Genomic DNA, 22668 nt, shown 5'->3' with positions numbered 1-22668 from the left:
CTCTTTGCAAGGAAGTAAAAAGTGCGACAGGAAGGTGTGATTTTTAATTTACACCCGAGTTCTCAACAAATAATGACTTTTCACACCCTGTTATTGCTGCTTAGCCTGGAGGAGGAGTTGTGTGGCTACTGTTGTCATATCAAATTAAATCTACTCATGTAATTCAGAAAGACATTCCTCTTAAACTTAACCCTTTTAAGTTGCTGAAGTGTACCAGCACAAACACATAATCTGAGTGCATCTATTTTGGGGGATCTCTGCTGTCGAATGATGAAAATGGAAAAGATGTTTCTCATTTTTTTTTTTTTTTTTTTGGTAGTGCAGTGGAACAGGTCCTGATGAGGTTTGCGTGGGCAAACCTTCATGTTGTCTTAGGAGCTGACAGAAGGCTCAGGGTATGCGTGAGGACGTTATTTTAAACAAGGAAGTGCTCGGCCAATAATGCCAGACACTCATGTTCTCATCTAAAAAACTTGCTTGAATAATTTTCTTTAATGCTGCAGAATGCAAGACACAGAGCATCAAGTGCTCCTTTATGTAGCAGAGCTAAATTATGTCCATGAGAAAAGCAGTCTCAGAGAGTTTTCTGCTGCCAAGCAGCTGGCAGAATAGGATGAGCATAGTCCCCAGCAGTTCCCTGGGGAAGGAGCACTGGTAGGCGTTGGGTGCACACACTGAGCAACACCCCAGCCAGGTGGGGTCAATCACCCCCTTCTCCTGTGCCGCCCTGTGGTGTCCCAGGGAGGCTGGGGCCTGAGGGGTGCCACCAGCAAATGCCAGGGGAGTAGCCTCCTCCGTTCCCCTCCCCTTCCCTGTGTTCCCAGCTTCCCAGGAGTGTTGCCCCTAATTACCGGTAACCGGGGTTAAGTATTCGCTTTGCTAGCTATCGGTGGTGTTGAGGGGGTTAACGTGCCTGATGTGCTACCAACATATATGTGACAGACTCTTACCCGATGTATTTATTTTTTTCTCTCTGTAAAATGTCAACCATTTCCCGATGAGGGTGGTGGTGGTGGTGGTGAATTTCACACCGTTTTTCCTCTCTGTGTGGAAAGCTGGGTGTTAATGGTGCTGGAGCAGGTCGTGTTTTATAAGGGATGAGGCTGCCTCTGAGAGCAGAGGGAAGGCAGGAAGAGGAGAGGAGGTGAAGAAAGAGGGATCCGAGGAAGCTGCCACTTGCAACAGGCATTAGTTGGATTATTCTCACACTTTATTAAGAACATGTAAATATAACAGTATTTGCAGAGTGGATTTTTTTTTTCTACTTGCAGTTGGAGTTTAGCTCAGAGTTCAGCGTAAAAATAATCATCTTTTTGCTTCACAGTGAAATTTAGCACTGTGACACCCGAAGATGGAAAGTTGGTCGGTTGATCAAGTCTGCAACTGGCTCAGACAGAGGAATTTGGAAGAACTAGTTCCTAAATTTCGTGGTAAGCATTCTTGTTTGTCTTTTATGTTTTTAATTGGTATTGCCTACCTTGTTTTGGGAATGTGTATATGTATCTATCTACATTTACGCTAACTTAAGACTTCAGTAGGAATCTATTAGGGAGAGGACTGACATGCAACAGATAGATCAAAATAAGAGTGCAGGTTTATCATGAAGTCTCCAAGGAATGCTGGGGGTGAGATTAAGCCTGCATATAAATAGGTACACCTTCCAGAAGCAAATCTGGTGGTGTAACAGGCTTAACAGGGCCTATTTTATATTGTGTACATCTTCTGAAATAATGCATCTGTAGCATCCAAATGTGTTATGTCTGAGTATATAAACACTCTGCAAGAGAGTATGAGGAATTGTTATATGAAGATGTTGTTTGCTGTGTACCTTAAAAAGCTTACTTTCCTTAATTAACAATAAGTCTGCTGTAGTCAAAGCAAGGCCTGATTTATGCATTGAAATAGTTCACTGATCGTGTGTATTTCTGATGTAGCATGTTTGTACAGAAAGGTACCTGGCCAGTGACCAGAATTCTGGCACTGGAAAGCACAGTAGCTGAAACTTCTTTTTATCAGTTGAAGAAACACAACAACAACAGAAAGCCTTTGACCTATCTTCCATCATCATGTTTTCAGGCATAAATTATGTTACTGCGACTCTAAATTGCATCCCCCATAACTGCTATCCTCCTATCCCCTTCACTCTGCAGAAGAAGAAGTAAGTGGAGCAGCTCTTCTGGCTCTTAATGATCGCATGGTACAGCAGCTGGTGAAGAAGATTGGACACCAGGCAGTGCTAATGGACCTCATTAATAAATACCAGCAACAAAAGAATGGGCCAGAACCCTTTACATATTACTGTGAATCAGCTTCTCCAATACTTCCAGCAATCAGTGGGTGAGTCTGTACATAACATCACATAAAATATATCAGACTAAAGCTGTATTCTTCTCATAATCTTTTAAAACTGACATTTCCTATCTTTACAGCTGTAAGTTGCACCTATTTCTTATACTCTGAATGATCTCTAACAACATGTTAAATATAAAATATGGTTATAACTTGGATTTTTTAAAGGGAGCATCGACATTCCTGAATACCACCATTATTTTAAACTGCCCTTCACTTCCAGTTCTAGGACCAAGTTTTAACTTGCATGAAGCATAATCAAATTTCCATTACTTTAGGTGAAATCTTCTGTATTTATGGTATTAAGCTTTTGAGGTATTTACTTTTAAATGTTTGTAAGCTGTACAGTAAAGTCACTATTTAGCTAGAGATAATGTTTGTGTCATAGATGTATTTAAGTCTGAGCTCTCAAAGGACATTCCGAATCTGATCAGGTGTAAGCATTTAATAATACCAGTGTGTGCTACTCAAAAAAGAGCTAGAAAGATTTTTAGAAAACAAACTCCACAGAGATTATTTTACCCAAGCATTTTCCAGATCTTGGCTGAATAGCTTTTTTTGTTTTGTTTGGCTGTTTTTTGTGTTTTTTTTTTTTGTTTGTTTGTTTTTTTTTGTTTTTTGTTTTTTTTTTTTCCTTTGGTGGGGGGGGAAGAAGAGGGGGAGGGCAGGGAGGGAAGGAAGGAAGGAAGGAGTTGGGTTTACTCTGTTTTTTTTTTTTTTTTTTTTTTTTTTTCCTTTTCTTCTTCATGTCTTGGCTGAAGAGGGACATCCTGAGTCTTATCATCTCTTCCAATCTCAAGAGTCCTGAAAACAGGGAAAGATTTGCAATGGCACAAAATGCTCTTCTTATGAGGGCACATTCCCATATTTTCAAGGAAAGGGCTTAAGCACTACGTCTGCACTGGCACATAGTAGTAGCCCAGTAGAAGTAGAGCATTCTCTGCAGCATTTGCTTTTTTTAAAGGGCGCCTAGGTTGACTCCACATAGACTCCACAGTACAAAGCAAAGCATAGTAAATGGTGATGACTGGGTTACTTCTTACCAAACTGCATTCATAAGAAGAACTAAAATGCTCATAAAGAAAAATCCTTTTGTCCTCCTGGAAGCGTTTATGAAACACTCTGTTTAAATGGTCCTGTACTCTTGGAGGGAGTTGAACTAAGAAGCTGATGTCTCTGAATATATGATTTGTCATAGACTTGGTTCTTTGCACAAGGTTCCTGCTTCACTCGATTCATCGGAAGCTCCTTCTCTGGAGGTAAAGCAGGCATCTTTCTTCATGTAGGCCCTGTACCTCATCTGAAGTACAGGAGGTACTTAGGCTGTACAGCAAGGGATTATGGAAGACATATTCTTATACTTAAGGTAGTTTGAAAACAGTTTTTAATATTAAGATCCTTTTAATATTAAGATCCTTGAGTTCACCAGGTGTGTTTGGCTAGACTGCTTCTCAGGTGTCACTGTTCCCCTTGTGCTTGCAGTCCTACAGATCAGGCCTTGATGTCTCAGAAAGAGCATTCTGTTGCAATATTGTGAGGGGTTCTTTTCTGTGGGGTTCTGCAGACTTTGAAAAGAAAAAAATACTAGAAACTTCAAATATTAGTGAATATAATTTACTTCAAAATCTTTCCCTACTTAGTCTTATTGTTGTCTGAAGAACAAGATACTGGTACTCTTCTATTTACAGGGAAGTTGGGTAAATAAGCTACTGCTTCTGAAACACTTCCTATGTCACAGCCAAGAATCGCATCATACAACTCCTAAGCACATTTCAGAAGTGCCTGTACTCCCAAATTTTTGGATGAGTTAATTTTTTTAAAGATAATTAAAAGCTGTTTTGTATGTAGAGTGATGCTCCTGCAGTAAAAATAGCTTTTAGTTTTGTATTACTGTGTCTTAATACACAGGCAGCTATAAATGTCATTTGCTAACTCCGGAATGCTTATCTTAATGTTGTAGCTCTGTGGTGAACAGATGTGTCTGTCTGAACAAAGTCCTGTAAGAACTTCTTTTGACCTCATTCAGGGATTAATCACTGTAATAGTATGCATATATTACACACAACATTGTGCTGGGGACAACTGCAAAAACTGAGCCTGAAATTCCACAGTTGCATGTTCCTAACCCTTCCCCTGTGGTGCCAGAGTCCAGGTGAAAACAAACTACCTTGTCTGTCCTGCAGTGGTGTTTCTCAGTCAAGCCAGTTCCCATAATTAACTCCCCCTGTGAGTGCTAGGACAAGGGAGGCAGTGCTCAGCATCAGGGGCAAGGGAGAAAGCAGCATCTTAGCTATGTTGTGGGTCAGTAAAACTGCTGTGGAGCTTCCAAAAGCTGTAAGCTTTATTTCCCTTTCACATTTCCCCTGTGAATGCTACCCCAGTGCTTGATGGTACACTCCTGCCTGCCCAGTTCTTCTTCCTGTTGTCCACATTTTAGCTAACTCAGTAAGTTTAGTTCACCTCTCTCTGCTAGGAACAAAATCCTTATTTATTGACTGGACTTAGAGTTTCAATTATGATGGGTCAGCACTTCCTGTTCAGAAGTAATGGATTTCTGAAGGAATACTGAGCATGACTTGTGTCTCCAGCAGTTTAGATTAGGACATAGAAACAGCATTTTGTTTTGTCACTTGTTATGTGCATATGAGGACCTCTTGCAAAGACATTACCAAGTAATTGTTAAGGTGCTTTCCACTTCCAAGTTTGATTGTAGCTAGGAGCCGCATATGGAAAGTACTGGATTTTTCTGGTTTTAACTAGATAGCTGAAAAAACATGTACTGTAGAGCTGTGTTAATTCATTAAAAGGGAAAACTCCCTGTATAAACCTACCAAACAGTAATGCCACTTGTAGCAATAGCATTTCATGTGTGAGTGTAGCTGAGGCTGGAACAGTTTATAGGGCATCTTTGGAGTTCACAGCTTCTGAAGAGATAAGGTACAAAAAGAACCTATGTCATCCCCGAAGAGTTCCACGTGTCATAACTTGTGGAAGATCTAGTTCTTTAATGCATGTTTACTTTTTCCCTAAGCCAGGTTCTAGCAAGTCTCAGAAAGGCTCCAGCGGTAATGCTTGAAGTAGTGAAATCTGTGATGATACCACCTTGGTGGCTTCACTAAGAAAATTCTTATGCTGCTTTCTGAGAAGTGGTTTAGTTAGTGGCCGGAGAATAGCCCGTGAGTCTCTTGGTGGACTGAATCTGTGATGTTGATTGACCATGTTGTTGTACAGAATGTGCTGACGTTAAAGAATGCTTGTAATTGTGTTCCCTGGTCCCCTGTAGCTTTAGCTATGATTGGGTAAAGCCTAATCGATTATACTAGATAAATAAATAAATAAAAGTCCAGGGAAGTATGGAGCCTCTAGCATCTGGCTAGGGAAGTCACCAAGTTCATCTGTGTCTCTCATCTGTAAGTCAAAAACCAGTTGATGATTGTTATGTATTCTTGACAGCATAATAGTAGCTCCTGTCTGACACAGCAAAACTACTGATGTTGACTTCTGAAAGCAAAAGAAGAAAGAACAGGAAGGGGAGAAGAGGGAGGGAGGTGGATGCAAAGGTGAAATAGAAAGCAGTGGTTTTGTGTAGGGATTTCTGGCATGTAGCAAAGTGGATTATCTGGAGTTTTTGGTGCAAGTGACTGACTGGAGTTTGAGCAAATAATCAGGAGACCAGGTAGTGTTTGGGGATCTGGTAGAATGGTCAGAGTAATGTAAAATTGTCTCAAAGGTTATAGATAGGTTTAGCCCTGGGGAAGGGAGAAGGGAGTGGGGGATGTTCAAAGTTCTAGCTGAATAGAAACTACTGTGCAATATTCTGTAATTCACTCCCCATGCACACCAGCATGTTGTAGTGGTTAGTTATTACCAGTTTTTTTTATTGTGTAGGAATTGGAATACTGCTGGATGATATTTTTTATAGTTTTCCTTTCAGCTTGTAAGAGTTGTTGGGTAATTGAACTGTGTTTGATTAAGAGACAGTATCAGCACCATGTAAACTCCTGCTTATTCTGTGTTATTTTTTTCTTTTTCTATTTCTGCCACTAGTATTTTAACACCTTGAGGTTTTATTTATTTTTTTTCCATAAGCTGCACAAATCTCGACTGACTTATTTTTATTTATTTACTTTTTATTTCAGGGACACTGAAAGGCAGATACTAAGTACTTTTAGTCCTGTGGAGCAGAAACTGTATTTGGCTTCAACTGAAAATGAAGAAGGACTAATTGATCAAAGAGTGCTAAAGCAAAAGTAAGTTCATAATGCATTTACTAAATTTTACTTGTTTTTTGTAAATGACATAGTATTTGTCCTAAGTATTGGAGGTCAGGTTTGGGTTTAATCAGGTGTATTTAGAAAACAGCAGGATTTGAAGTGTACTAGGAATCAACTAAACAAAATGGTCAGATGAGAGGGTTTTTTTGTTGTTGTTCTCTGTATGACAGCACAATACAGGCTTGTCCTTATTTCTTTAGTTCTTAAAAGTCCTTTTTCACAGATCTTTGAATAGCATTCTAGCAAACTAATCATTACTGAGTGGAATATCGGTACATACAAAATCATGTGCTTCATGCACCTTAAATACAGTGCTTAAGAAAGTAGGCATGCAGATTCCCTTTGTGCACATATATTCCTTGCGTGTCAAAATGAGCCTCCTTAAAATCTGGAGGCAAGATGGTTGCTTTTCCTCTCAGAGCTAGGCAGCTAATGTTGGAAGAGTCATGTTTCTCTTCCATGGTAATTGTTTTCTTATCTTTATTACTCCCCTTATTATTCCCCACCTTGCTATCATTTCTCCCCCAAGCATGTGACTGATGGCCTCAGTGTTCTGCAATAAGTGGAGATCTTCCTGTAGAATTGTCTATTTTGTCACTTAAAAAAAAAAAAAAAAAAAAAGTTAGTGATAAGACTTCTAGGAATAGCAAAGGTGGCATAGTGAACCACGTAGGACTTTATTTAGTAGCTTATTCCAAGGGGTTGTTTCACTGAAATCTTTCTGCCATGATGGTTTTTAGCCCTTACTTCTATAGGATACTTATTTTTAATTAATGGTGAGTAATTTGCCTTGTGCTGTATTCAGAGTTTTAAATGTGTGAATCAGCCTAGCTCAGAATAGACCAGCTTTAGAAAATGTTCTCAGTACAAAGCTTTCAAAGGCCCATAATGGCCTGTTAAGGGAAAAGGACTGCAAAAGAGCAATGCAAATTCACCTTGGGACAAAGAAGTAGGAAAGGAGGAAAACAAAGTCAGCTGTAAATGGAAATGCCCCTTGTGAAGCAGTAGGTGCCCTGAAAATCAGTGGAGCTGTGATGATTTATAGTCTTGAAGACCCAAGCAAATTTTATGAGGGCTTCTCTTTAAAGGTCAGATGAGAAGCTGGCAAATGTCTTTTTCCAAAATAGCTGTTTTAACTAACTGATTTAGTCTTAAGATGGAATTGAGCATCCCTGGCATCCATTAACTGCTGCAGTAGCTTTATCCCTAGTGAAATATTATTTTTGGAGGTGAATGCTCTTGTTTAAATATGTCTATGACTCGACCCACTGATTAATATGGAATTACAGAATTATCCCCCCCCTACCTCCCCAGTGCTTCTTTATTGCATTTTTAGCTACTGATAGAAATTTTAATGCTAGCTGTAAACAGGTTGTGAAGAGTTGAATACGATATTTCTTTTAAAAATATGATTATGGGAATAGAAAATTTGGTTTGACTATAAGGACATGTTCTTAGCCTAGGGTATGAAAGTAACCCCTGGTCTACTCTGCTAATATACATACTCAGCTGATTTTCTGCACAATTTCTCTCTTCCCCCCACTGCATACACTCTGGTTTTAGTCTAAGAATACATTAAATGTCATGGAAAAAAGTGTTTCTTCCGCATCAGATTAATGATGTTTTTTTTGTGTGTGTTTTGGCATGTTAATCTGGCATTTGTTTTATCAGCTGCAGAGGTGTCTTTTTTGTTGTTGTTCATTGTTTTAAATTTATAATGTTTTAAAGTCTGTGCAGTTGTGTTTTTTTCCTTCCATTTTCTTCTCTATTCCTAATTAGTGGGGAAAAGGAAAATACAGCAATACAGGGGGGCAGCTCTACAAATTAATTACTCTGGATTGTCTTCTTCAGAATGGGAAGGAGGGCACATAACCCTCTCAACAGCCAGGCTAGATTTGGAAGAGAAGCTAAGAGTAAGAACAACTTCTACTGCCCTTTAATGGGTATTCCCACCTCACTTATTTATTTTGTGGCAAAACAGTTCATACAAGGACTTTTTGAGCCAGTTCTTGCAAGGGTTATTTTAGTTCAGTGACTTTGATTTAAATATTCAGTTCAAGGGACTGACCTTTGGCCAAGGTAACATTTATGGCATCTGGTTCTTAGTTTCTCCAATCTCTCCAATCTTTCTTTTTTTTTTTTTTTAAGCTTAATTTTTTCTTCTTTTGTTTTCCCATACATCTACAGCTTCAGTAATGCATGTAGCTTCGTTTGAAGTGAAATCATGTGTTCTTTGTTCTTTTACAAATTATTGCTGCTGATGAATTGGCTCAAAGTTTCTTGTGTAGGCAGTTCTAACAACTATTATATATTCTTCTGCATTACTAAGTATTACAAAGAGAGCAGAGCAAGCTGTTTAAACACAAAAATAAAGAGTAACTGGCTGCAGCAATTATTGTATAACTTTATTTTTCTTGCAGAACAACATTTTGCTAGCAGCTATAGAAGTGAAACAGGCAGTCTTTTTGCTGAGCCCCCAAGAAGATTAAACTTGAAGTGCATTTTTGTGAAGACAACAGTATAGCATACAGAGGGCAACTCAACAAATACGTTTCCTCAATAACTGCTTTTTGCTATCGAAGTGCTAGCAGTCTCCCAGCAGCCCTGTGTTTGTCTTGTTGCTAAGACAGAGGCTGTCGTTGCTTGTAAATACCTGACACAACTGTGAAAACCATCCTTTTATTGGTTGCTTTGTCCTCTCTGCCTTTCCTCAAGGTGCTTGTTTATCAAAGGACAAATGTAATGTATCACCTAACCCCCCCCCCCCCCCCCCGTTTCCAGTGGGGCAGTCCAGATGTTTGCTTTTGCGTGATGCTCCAGTACATGTTTATTTGTACGTTTGTTCTTCCTATAAAGTTGTCTTCTGTAGCTGTAGTATAACAGACTTACTGTCTGAGACTTCAAGTCATTTGTTCAGAGCAGGTTTGTGTGCACAAGTAGTATAACAACCTCTGTCCAGCCTTGACAGCCTTGCACTTCTCATTTGCTACAAGTTACGGACATGTTTTTGGTGTTCAATTAAATCTGGGCCTGCAAGGTACCAATATACTAATAAGGCCATTCCCATTATATTGGTGCTGGTGCCCACGTAATTTTGGGCTTATTCTATTTTGCCACTCTTGGTGTATTTATTTTTAATTAAATTTGGCTCCCATCTCCAAGATGACTGTCACCACTGGCCTTCTGGGTTGCAAGCCACCATTCATTCACTTGCTCAGTGGAACTTGCTGCAAACCCTCTCCAGGTTGGGTGACCATCAGCATGTATCAGTGCAGTGTTTGAACTCATCCTCATCATGCCCTACTGACACGGACTGTGGGCAAGCAGAATGCTTCCCCATTACCCATGCACCAATATTGTTGGTCTGTATTTCATGTGTTTTAAACATAGACATATACAGCAATTGTCTTTAAATAAAATCTTTTGAATTCTGCCCCTTTTTATGTTCCTTAAGAGTTTTTTTGCTTCAGTGCAGAAGCCTTATTTTTGAGGTCATCAGAATGATTTCTAGTAGATATAACAATCTCTCTTGAGCTGGGTCATATGAGTAATTGTGTTATTAACTTTCATGTCTCAGTGAACATCCTTGCATGAGCTGTGTAAGCCTGTAATGGAGCCAGAGAAAGGTGTAACTGTGTGAAACTGTGTTGTCATTTAGTGCAGGAAGGAAAGTGGTCATCTACAAAATCTGAATGATCAAAAGCTCGTTAACTATTTGTTACTGAGAAGGTGCTTCTTTCGATGCAGCTCCATACTATAGCTAACCATAAAGAGTCTGTCTTGCTTTCTCTGTGCAGGAATTTTCCTCACCTTACCAGTTAAGTAATCTAAACATTGAGAAAATTAAACCTAGAGGGAAAATGAATAACGTCATCACTGTAGTTTCCTGAAATAACTTGAATCAATGTTAGAAGATTCCCAGTACCAGTCAGGAAAAAGTAGAGACCTGTGACAGCAAGGGAAAAGTGGGACTGCAACAGTCATTGGGTTATTTGAGCTTCAGTCTCACAAACCAGGAGAAAAGGTGTAGTAATTTGCCTTTGGGGATCTTAATTCTCTCATTGTGTCTCAAATAATCTAGAAGACTGGAGGGGTATGGTCGGAAGCAGGTTACATCTTTTTGTACCTAAATCTAACTGTAATGCTGTTATTCAAAACCAGGGAAGGTCTCGACTATTTGAATAAATCACAGTGCATGTATAGTTTAACTGAACTCTTCGTTTAGTTGAACAAATTTGCAAGTGATCATTTCTGGGAATAATTTTTAGAATGGAGTTGTCTTTTCAAATAAACTTTTATTTAATTTTAAAATATTACAGCACATATTTAATGTGACAGCCTAACAGGAATGATTTCAACAAAAGCTAATAAAATATTAAATGTCTTGCACTGTGAGGATTAAAGTAATCTTCGGTGCTTGTTTGGACATACTCTGGATTGGGTAAGGCTAAAGAGAAACTTGGAGCATGAAATGAAACTTGGAGTACTTTTTTTTTCTCCTCCTACTGACAAATGTAGAGGGGAGAATTACATGTAACCCTGACTATTAGCCCAACAAAACCCAGCTACAACCCAATAAAAAATTATTTTCATGAAGTAAATGACTACACTTATTTGGAAAACTAACGTGTGGCTGAGGGAAGCTGTGGAGAGCCCTTGTAGTCTTAGGTTTGCTTGAAAATCTGCTCAACTTTTTCATTTTTCAAAATGGTAATTCAGTCACAGTTATTAAGAACAGTAGAAATTAGTGCTGCTCAGCTACATATTACCGTATATCTTAAATTACTGTACTTTGTGCTAGTTTAAATGACAGCTTGTTGAAAATAGTATGTAGTCACTGGGAGCACCCTGTCTGCTATATTGGCTTCATCAGTAAAGTTGATGAAAGTAGAGGATTCTACTTTAATAAAGACTGTAGGCTCTGCCTATAGGCCACTGAAGAGAGCTTTTGTAGTGAAAACTTATGTATGTTGACTGTATCCAGCAGTATTTTCTTCCACATCATAGTTGTGTCTGGTTTTGAGTTAATTTTCTTTGTAGAGGCTCATGTGATGCTGTTTTGGATTTTTGATGAAAGTGTTTTCAGCAATGATTCGTGTGATAACACACTGTTTTAGTCATTGCAGAGCAATGCTCACACAGAGCCAAGACCTTTCGTGCTCCTGGTGCTACCCTGCCACTGTCCTCAGAGGCTGGGGGTGCCCCATTAGCTGGGAGGGGACACAGCCAGGACAGCTGGCCCAGGCTGCCCAAAGGGATGTCCAACACCACGTGGCACCATGCTTAGTAATAACAGCTGTGAGAAAGGAGAAGAAAGGGGGGGATGTTGGGATGATGGCATTGGTCTTTCCAAGATGCTGTCACATGTGACAAGCCCTGCTGTCCTGGTGGTATAGAGATATCTGTATATATGTACTTTGCAAGCATCTACACTTAGCAGATAGCATCTTTAAAAGATTTTTATTATAATCACAGACTGGTTGAGGCTGAAAGGGAGCTCAGAAGGTTATCTGGTCCAACATTCCTGCTCAGGCAAGGTCACCTAGAACGGGTTACACAGGGTGGTGTCCAGGTGGCAAAAGTCTGATGTTTTTGTAAGTCTCTTAGTTGCCTTCAAATTATTCTCTGCAATTTAAATTCAAGCAAACATGAATTGCAGTGATATTATACATGTAACAGGACTTTTAAGCTCTCTTTGTTACCTCCCATGTGAGATTACTAATTGGTTCCAGGTTACTGCAGTCGGGAAGCTGTCAGAGGATGCCACAACCACCCTGTAGGTGGCTCTTGGTTGACTTACAGTTCTGTTATCCTCTATTTTACCTTGCATTCCTCCAGCATTAGGGGTTGGCAGATTCTTTGGAGGAGAGAATCACTTCAGATAGCTAGTGCTGATTTCCTGTCTCAGGCTCACACTGCCTGGGGTGTGCCATTTGTAAATACTGCTGATGGCTCTACTTGGGGCTGTAGGTGTGAGTACTTACAGGCTGTTTGTGCTTTGTTTTCACTCATTGAGTTGATTAACTGTCCTCATCCATTCACTGCTTTCCCCTTAGGGAGGACAATTTTAGCAAATATCTTGTATAAGAATTTATTCTATTAATCTGTTTGGATAACTTTCATTAGTAAATTAGCAGGACTGCAGGAAAAACTGCAAAAGGAAGATGCAGTTATATTGCAATGGTAGCAAGTCCCTCGTGACTTCTTCTGCTTGTAGTTATTGACCATTTTCTAGCACTTCATACACTGTTTACTGACTAACATTTTGTGTTTGACATAAGTTTTTAATTCCATATGTTTTGATCGCAGTTTTTGTAAGTAATTTTAATGTAGAAACTAAGAGAGCAAGATTTGAATATGTATAGCAGTAACTTTACTTTTTATTGAATTATTGTTTGTATTTGTCTTTCCTTCTTATTTGCATTGCCATAGAGGAAGTGTTCACAATAATATAATCTTTTTCAGAAGAAATCTGAGATCATGTTCTGCAGTATGTAAGATGTTGCACTGGACAAATTCTTATACGTTGCCAGCTTTTCCTTATGATGTCAAGATTTTATTAGCAGAAAAAAAATGCCCTGATCACAGTATGAGAATAAGGATAATTGAATGTTTGCAAGCAGACATGACAAAATACCTAGCAGGATCGCTGTAAGTAAATATTGATAGGTTTATTGGGGGGTATTACCAATTGGCTGCAGAAGTAAATTTTCAATTGAATGTAAAGCTTTTCTTCATATGCTTACTGAAATAGAGCAGGCTGAAGACTTTAAACCTGTTGATGCCAACAGTAAGATTGCACGAAGTCTTGAAGTTCTCGTTTGGATCGAATTGATAGTCTTAAAAATAATTTGGGAACATACAGTTTAATATGTATCAGTATGGCCTGCATACACTCCTGAACACAATCAGTAACACCAACTATTTATTTTACATCCCCGTCTTGTTTGCACAGGTATCCGAACAGCCAGCAATACAACTTTGTTGTCAGTGCTTTGCTGCAGGCATACCCGTTTCTGGATGATGATGGGAATGGCTTTGTAAGTACTGTAAATAGTACTCCATCTTGAAAAATAATGAAATTACCGCCCCCCTCCCCCCTAGTCAATTACAAGAAAATAACAGTTCAGAGCAAATCGATACATCGATATCAATTTCTTGTATTTATTCAGAGCTGTAAGCTTCACTTTGACGTGCCTGCCAAATCACATTCTTATTTCATGGTATTAATTAAAGGTTCATTCAGCTGTATCCCACTCCTCAAAGCCACACTGAGATTATTGAGGACCATACTTGAAGTCCCTGGTTGCTCGCTGGGTACAGCTTCTTTCTGGCTTAATTTTGCCCAAAGGATTAATTAGAGTAAATGTGATTTTGTTTTTCTTTCTAAAAGAAAAGAGAAGCCAAACCTCTTAAAAATAAACAAACAAAAACCTCTGTTTCTATGTGGACTAATTTAAGACTTATCTTCTTGCAATTCTTTATAATCATTTATGCTTTAGATATACAACTAAATCATATAGTGTTTCTGCCATTCTAGGTATGTCAGCAATCTACTCATTGTTTATAAATTATTATTATTATTGAAACTTTAAAAAACATTGATTGGGATCTTGGCAGGGACATATGTGAAAGCAGTGGAAGGAGATGACTAGTAAAATTGAACCACATTGTTTTTCCTCTACTCCTGTGACTTAGAATACATATCTTCGTCTCAAAGGACAACATTCACCTTCTGACTTCACATCATTGCTTTGCCATGTGACACTTTTATAGCTTTTTGTAAAAGATTATGAGACTTGGAGGGGACTGTTAGCTTTAAATGTACATAAATACATATCTGTACAGTTACTGCAGAAAGCAAAACGATTTTGAGAATTAAAAAGTGTGAGGATTAAGTGGAGGTTATTCAGATGAGACTGAGGTCAGGCATTGTAAGAGGCAAAAGAGTAAAGAAAACAAACACTTCTTCAAAAAGAGAGGGGGAAGAGGAGTGGAGAAACAAGAGCTGCAGCCCCCCCTTGCTTCATTCAGAAGACCTCTCTGAATGCCCCAGTGGGAGTCCCCTGCCTGGGTCTTGGGCAATGTTAGGACTTCATTTGGCATCCTTTGTGAAGGCTGGCTGGAACGTGCTTCTGGGTGTTTCCAAAGCCCTTTTCACAGCCTTTAACTTTTTAAAAACTGTTTTTAAACAGAGGTTCTTAAACTGGGCTTTCAAAGGGCTTTCACTGCAGCAGAAGCATAGGCTTACTGAAGGTAGTTATAAACCCATACTTCAGGAAATAGCTCATTGCTTTCCAGGTATCAATCCCCAAAGTGGTGGTGGCAGAAATTGCCTGCACGGTGTGGCAGAGATTTCAGAGCAGTCTTTCTATGTCTTTCGATATTTCTTTCACACTTACTAGAAAGTGAACCTGGAAGACACCACCACTGGTAAGCCAGGCAGCTGAAATTGTTCTCAATACCGCTAGCCTAATGCTTCTGGGCAAGCTTCTCTCCATTGCCTTGCTTGAGGTAGGAAAAACATACACTAAAGGTCTGTATAGCTAAGTTTGGAGGAGAGGGGAAGACAAATTACTTTTTTTTTTTTTTTTGACATACTGTTAGACACTTTTTCCACCTCTGCAGTCATGGAGACTATAAATACTTTTTTTATTTATTGGAAATAGTTGTGTATTATAGCAGCAAGGGCTTAAAACAAACCTTATCATCATATGCATAACTACTTAGTGTGAGACTTGGCACAAAACTGAATTGGCAATCCTGCATTCGTAATACTTTTAAAGAAACAAATGAACAACAAAAATCTACTAGCTAACCACCACTTTAACCACAGAAGAGATGTCTTCAGCAGCTCAAAAAAGTGAAGTGTCTGTAGGTACTTCACTTAAAATTGCCTCAGGCTAATATAGGAATAGAATTGTTGTTCCTGATAACAGTAATGAATCACAGGTCTTGTTAGGCAAGTAAAATATTACTTTTTGATCATTTTGAACCCATTTAACTCATATATTATCCTTAGATAGCTGTTATTTCAATTTTTTGAACAGTACAATGAAAGCATCTGAGAAAACCATCAATAAAATAACTCAGGGGTGAAGCATAAAGCGTGTTATTTGAGGACTGATAGCTAGAAATAGAAAAAGAAAACTGTAAAATGAGAATAGAATTCTAGGCTAGAAACCTAGTTATGTATATGTTAGCTATAGTATTAAACCTCAGGAGATGCAACTTATGTAATGTTTTAAGGTCCTACATTAGGAAGAGAGGAAGAACACTGTGCAAGCTCTTGTTCTGAGGACTACAAAGGAACTGTTCATTGATGCCTGGGCTTGATAGGGCGAACTCCACCTTTTGGTGTGCCATAAGGCTGGATAAAGGGACACCAACCATAGCAATTCAGCCAGGCAGGCCTCTGGGAAAATACCTGTTTCCAGGGCCAGTAGATTAATGAAGTTCTTTGAGTTAATTCAGAATACTGACAAGCATGTTGTCAAGTATTCTGATGTCTAATTTCTTGATAAAGTTACAAGGGAATGGGGGGGGAGGGAAGAAGTTGCATGCGCTTTTCTTTTTGTAAAGAAACTGAAAATACTCTGGGGTAATTACATTGTAGTGTTCCCTCACTGTATTGTTAATGAGATTAATTTAGTGTCCTTTATTTATTGCTGTGATATGCCCCAGCTCATAGAATCAGTTAAACTCTAAATTCAAGCTTAAGAGGAACCAAAGTGCTTACCTTTTGGGCTGGAGGAAGTACTTCTGGAAAGCAGGCTCTTTAAGTGTGGCCGCAGCATCTGCTTGGATGTGCAAGAGGCTGTGTTAGTTCTTAATGCCATACACTGGGAAACTTTGCCGGGGCAGGTAGTTATTTTTTAACTCTTAAACGGAACAGTTTGGAGCCCTTCACCAAAAATGAATGTGTCTCGGTTGCTGGAATGATGCAGTAGAAACTGATCTGGGTTCTTCTTTGCAATTATGTGCATATCTTCATGTCATGGGTGGGCAGCAGCAGGCAGCTGTGCTTTGACTAAGAAAATTGAAACTTCTCCCCTTGAGATATCTTGATATTCTGAAACTAGCTTTTTCTTCAGACAAAAAACATAGAATCCAAGGATACAGAACTTGATGTAATGAAGAACTTCAAATTGGAAATGTCAGCAATTTTGTTGCAACACTTTCATGGAAATGAAGTAGATTAGGAATTCGGAAAGGGGTAAGATTGGCTGTAAAACGTAGAGCAATGTACATAGAAGAGCCTAAATTCGTACCAATAAAGCTGTGTTTTCATGACAGGAACAAATTTATTTGCAAAACTCTTTGAGTATTCAATTTTTTTCATAATACTGGATATGTTCTGTTTGCAACTCCAAATTATTTAAAGCAAGTAATCAAAAAAAAAAGTCTCCATAACACAGAAACTGAGTCTAATATTATAAATCTTATCCTGTTGCAATGAGACAGGTTCTAGTTAACGGTTTAATGTTTAAAGATTTATTAGTAGGTTATCCATAATTCTGTTTTATTGGTTATGATTTCCCACTTAACTTTGCAGTAGGGGAAAAGTATCCTTCTGTGCTGTTGGCCATTTTGAAAAAGATATTAAAAGTAATATAGTCTGGAAGACTCCTAAAAGAGTAATCTTAAAAATAAGATTAACAATAAACTACCTATGTGCTATAAATCTAAAAAGAAGGCTATTTACTACATCACTTAAGAAGCAGGAATTATTTAGGATTTCTCATAAGTTTTTCATAGCACCAAAAAATAATAATAAATAACAAAGACAAAGCACACTGAAGAGGTCTATGAAACGCTTGGAATGAAATTAATTTCTCTATCCCTTCCAAGATTAGCTTTTGGAAAGAGGTGCTTTAAAGTGGTTCCTGAAGGAATTTTTCTCATGTTTCCTTTTATTCAAAGAACAATGTTACCCTAAAGTAACACACTAACAATTAAAAAATTAAATAAAGATAGTTTCTATTTAGTCATGAGATTAGAATATTGGATTTATGATCTATAATATAACCAAATAAATATTTTCAAGTAGTTACAGGAAAAATAGGCTTTAATATACAAAACCAGGTTCATAGTTGCAGCAGTCAGAAGAAAATTGGTGTGATACTTTCTTGACCTCCTGCAAGATATTATTTTATGTTATTCATTTTACAAGGATTACAAACAACAGTTTGGAAGGAGTCACTGACCTTATTTCATGTTGAAATTGTACAGTTTCTAGAACTGCTTTTATAATAAAAGGCAGAAAGAGGCTAGTAAATCCTTGCTCCTGTATAAGACATTCCTTGGAGTTCAGCAGTGCTGTGATCCTGGTGAAAGCCAGGATCACATTGCTGACACGCTCGATTATGCAACTGCTGCATGCAAAATGATTATTCTCTAGTAAATTACTGTTTTTAATCTGCGTGTAATCCATTCCCTCCCATGTCAGATACACACAAACTAATCCTTGTACTCCCTTATAAGCATGGTAAACCTTCCTGTTACTCTTTTTTTTTCCCCTCTGGTATTCATAGAAAATAAAGTTTTTGGCTCACAAATGCAACAAAAACATCCTTTTCAGAAGGTGTTACCTGTTAGGGAAACCAAATAAATATGTCTCAGCAGTCCTGCTCATGAAGAAGGTATGTGAGAAGGGCCCTGGATAAGCTTATGAGAATCCTTTTACAGAAATAGATTTAGTTAAAACTCTTAACTTATCTGAGGACAGGAGGGTGAAACACCTGAATGTTTTAAACTCTGTGAGACATTTAAAGCACTTATATAGAAGAACAAACTAATTTCTCCCAGTTTAATAGAGACTTTCAAAAGACAAAACAGCACAAAGAGCACATAATAGAATATTTAATTTTTCAGCTGTTAATACAGTCTGAGATAATCATATTTTAAAATATCATGTTGAATGTTTCAGAGAAGCATTACACTAAGTTTTTTTTGTTTGCTTTTAATCAGCCTTAAAATAAATACGTTCCAAATAAATTTAGCTAGGCATATGATTTTGGTGTATTTGCATCAAACTGTAAATGCACAAGGTTAGAATTAGAAGAGCATTCAAGAGCCCTAATGAGTGGTTCAGGTCCACACCAAGTGAGGTTTCCAAGGCATGTAGACACCTTACTGGTTTTGAGAATAGTGATGGGTCATAATACTCAACTTGAAGCTGTAAATACATGTGGTGAGAAGACTGCTGTTTTGTTACATTTCTAGTCATTAAGTTTAAGTTGGTGAGGACATGACTTCTGTTCTGCCAGATTCCCGAGTCAGAAGTTTCATAATTCAAATACCAGTGGGTTTATTTGCTTTCCAGTTCTCAGATGTTTAATTGTGGCTGATGGTGTGAGGATACTTTCTGTGAAAGTCCATATGTGGGTGGCAGAAAGTGTCCTGTCAGAAATGGCACTTCTGCATTGGTCTGCCAAAGAAAAGCTGAGGTAAAAAACACAGGGCTCAGATTCCATAGATGTGCTGCTGTGATTTTTTTTCACCAGTCCACGGGTGAGAAAGACTGGCATGTCAGACTCCTGCTGCAAAGAAAGATACTGTAGTACTTGGTGTAAAATAGAATTTAGTAGCAGTAGAGTTAACCTTGCTTAATAAAAAAACACCTCTTTGGTAAGGAGCTTGGAGTACTTATTTATTCTGTTTTTAGTGTGTCAGTAAGTATAGTTTCAACTTGGTGCCAATTTCAGAGAATGAAATGACTATCTGAATTTCTCTTGCCACATCCTATCACTTTTTTTTGTTGTTGTTTTATTCCCTGTCTTGAAAAGAAAAACAAACAAAAAACAAACACAAAACAACAACAAAAAACAACAACTCAATAACCAAAATAATCAGTTGTTTTGCTAGATCCTTGAAACATTTTCATTACTCATAATTGCAGGCTTTGCTTGCAGAAATGTCTAACAGCCTTTGCTTTGCAACTTCTTCCCTGTGTGTTGATAGTTAACACTGTTGTGTCCTGGTGTAGGACACCCAGCTGGGACTACAGCTGGGCAGATGTTTGTACATAAGGAAGTCATGGAAGTTGCCAACCATCCAGCTCTCATAAGCAGCAAGCAGCCTTGTTTTTCTGTTTCCAAGTGAGAAAGGCACAAGTACAACATAAGCAGGGAGCACATAAACTCCTTCTTCAGCTGTTGGCTCTGATGAGTGGTTCCGTTAGGCAGGGACTACATCTGATTGTAGAACTGCCTTTACGCTGGAATTTACACCCTTTAAGGCATCTCACAGATACTAGGACCTACTTATCTGACCCTCTTACTTCAATAGCTCTAAGTTCAGTTTAATAATAATATGTTTGATCCAGTGTTTTACTGCAGTCTCCCTTCAAAAAGAAAATTCTCACTGTCTTTCCCTATAGACTGTCTGTACCTAACCCTTGTGTTAGGTATAATCATCACACAGCTGCAAAAACAATCAGGTGCTGAGTCAAGGGAAAATAAACCAGTCAAAAAACATTAGTTTTCTGTGGCGTCTGTGGGCTAATCTGTTCCACCACATAATTTTTTGACCTGATGTCGTGCAGGGAGTATCCAAAAGTAAGAGGCAGAAAAGGAAAGTGAACTGTGGTTTTACTGACAGCCCTGGTGATATTGGATAAATCTAACCCTTAAATTGAATTACTGTGGTCCTTGAGGAACTGCGCAGGTGCCAGTAGCCTTGCTGTTTAGTAGCCATGGAGGCATGTAATCATGCGTGCTTGTTTCCTTCAGTCCTAAAGCCACCAGTATGCTGATGCCACTGTATGAACTTTTTAAAATTTATTTATATTTAGTGACAAACTATTTTTTAAATATAAAATAAAGTTAGATAAAACAAAGTAACCTGCTTTAGGAATTGTCAAATTGGAATGACAGAATTTTATTAATTTCTTTAATTACGCAGTCAGTATGGAAACGGGCCCTTAAAGATCGTTTCAAGTATGTGCGGAGAACTATTGAAGATGATGAACAAGTTCTAAGGAACAAATGCAAGTTTGGCCACAGGCGAGGACAGAGGAGGAAATCTTCACCTGCTGAAAATAAACCTTATGACATCAAAGTGCTGACAGAGGTAAGATTGGTGGTGCTTATCTTCAGAGTCCTGGGCCATTTGGCTCCTGTGCTGCCAGTAAGGCTCCACCCAGCAAGGGAGAGGACACTGTGATCTCATCTTATTTAAATTCTTATCAGATGATTTGTTCTGTAGCCAGACCCCAGACTTTTTTCCTTTCTGTAGAGCTGAGTATCAATAATAGAGCTAAACCCAATACCTGATGCTTTGGTGTTAGTTGTCATTTATAGTTGTCACTAACTGGATATAAAACTGTTTTGTTTGTTAATGCAATGTTCCCATTCTGCTTTAGGTTATACACCTCCAATTAGAGTGAAAAATGATAGAGGTTTACATGTAAGAGCTGAAACCTCTGTACAAATAAGAACACAAAATGACATTTGAGATTGCAGAAAATTGCCGTATCCTACTGCCACGTTGCACTTTGTTATATCAGAGCTATTTGTGTTGATGCACAACATACGCGGGGTTGCTTATGAATGTATTCATGCCGATGCTGTGTTTCCCTTTAGTCAGAGAAATCAGAAAGAGCTATCATTGCCCAGTCAGTGTTTGAAGCACACTAATTAGTTTATATGCTTTCATAAATACCTTAAGGTTCCAGTTATGCTTTGCCAACACACCTCATGCTTCTCTTAGAGCTGCAATTAAAATATGGTAAAACTTCACATATATTCACACTGCTCTTTACCAGGTAAGTGCCTGTCTTTAGGGGAACGAGAGTGGTTTACTTCATGCATTTCTGCATAAGTCATACCCTTGTGTTCTAATGCAGCTGTAGTTTTTTCCCAAAAAAGCATGCATATATTTAATAGAAGCTTCAGTAATTTCTGTTTACCCCTTCTTAAGTAGTGTGTGCAGGAATAAATGGTTCGCTCTTTTTGCCTGTTTCAGTTGAAAGGTTTGCAGAATATGTGATAGATATAAGAAACCTTTATTTTGGGTGCAAAACAATAAACAGCCATGGATGGGGTAAAAGAGAAGCAATAGGCTCCTGTCATATACGCATTGTCAGCCTTCGTTAGTCTGCTAATGCTTGGAAAGGGAAAATGCAGGTTGTGGGTGGGTTTTGTTTGTTTGTTCTTTTTTTTTTCTATAGAGAAGGTATAACTAACTGCAGTGCGCTGTGTCTGCACTGTAAACTGGGAACCCTGTTCGCTTTAAATGCTTTGCCCAAGGCCATTCCTGGCCGCTACTGGTTTGCTCTAGAAGTTGAAGAAGGAAGCACATTCCATCTCGCCTCCTCTTAGGCATTTCCTGCTGGCTGTAATGTCATAAGTGGATAAGGGTGAAACTGGAAGAAGGTGAGAGGATGCTGAGCTCTCATCCTTAACTTTCTTTCTCTTTTTTCCCTGTATCCCAAACTGGGAGGAATAAATGTAAGGATTAATGCTTTTGGAGTTCATCAAGGTTTAGGAATGAATCCCACATAACTGGGAATCGTAGCTTAGTTTTGAATGCATTTCTACATTGAAACCAAGTACACCTGGTTCTGAGACCAAGTTCTGTTACTGCAAACTGCAAATGTGCACACCTGAACAAGGTGGTTGCTTAGCATTCTTTTAAACAAATGCAGTGTGGAGTTTTTCATTTTGTATATTTAGGAACACACATACATGTAAATGTACCTTACTGCTAATCTTTGGCACTAACTACTTTGTGATAAATTCAAAATGCTAAACAGAAAGTCTTAACCTCAAAAAATAAATACTTGGCCTAGAAGTCAGTACCACAGGCAAAAACAAATTACTTTCAGATTATCAGTCAGATCCCCTTGCCTTTGTCCCTTTTACAAGCCTGGAGAAACAGACCAGCCATATGCTGACAGGAAGCCAGCCCATCAGGACTATTTAAGGTGAAAGGGTGGGAAATGAATTCCAGGCTAAGGAGACCTTTGGAGAACAATTAGTCAAGGATTTCTGGCCACTTTGTATGTCCACACTCTCCCTTAGATAGGCAGAGTAGGACACTT

The 22668-nt window shown here is 38.5% G+C and overlaps 1 protein-coding gene across 1 annotated transcript in view; it reads left to right on the top strand.

The window, feature by feature from the left end:
* Window positions 1–1351: 1351 nt before the first annotated feature.
* Window positions 1352–22668, top strand: part of SAMD3 (sterile alpha motif domain containing 3) — a gene marked incomplete at both ends in the record, with an annotated part of 37645 nt that continues 16328 nt past the window's right edge. Inside the window, 6 exons of the mRNA XM_084284451.1 lie at window positions 1352–1430; window positions 2151–2337; window positions 6489–6599; window positions 13089–13274; window positions 13579–13667; window positions 20533–20696. Coding sequence (XP_084140577.1) covers window positions 1352–1430; window positions 2151–2337; window positions 6489–6599; window positions 13089–13274; window positions 13579–13667; window positions 20533–20696 — 816 coding nt within the window. The remainder of the gene's footprint in view (window positions 1431–2150; window positions 2338–6488; window positions 6600–13088; window positions 13275–13578; window positions 13668–20532; window positions 20697–22668) is intronic.

This window comes from Netta rufina (genome assembly GCF_964035555.1).
Source record: "Netta rufina genome assembly, chromosome: 3".
Taxonomy (NCBI): Eukaryota; Metazoa; Chordata; class Aves; order Anseriformes; family Anatidae; genus Netta; species Netta rufina.
Note: the sequence above shows the minus strand (reverse complement) of the source record. Positions and strands in the feature narration are given on the sequence as shown.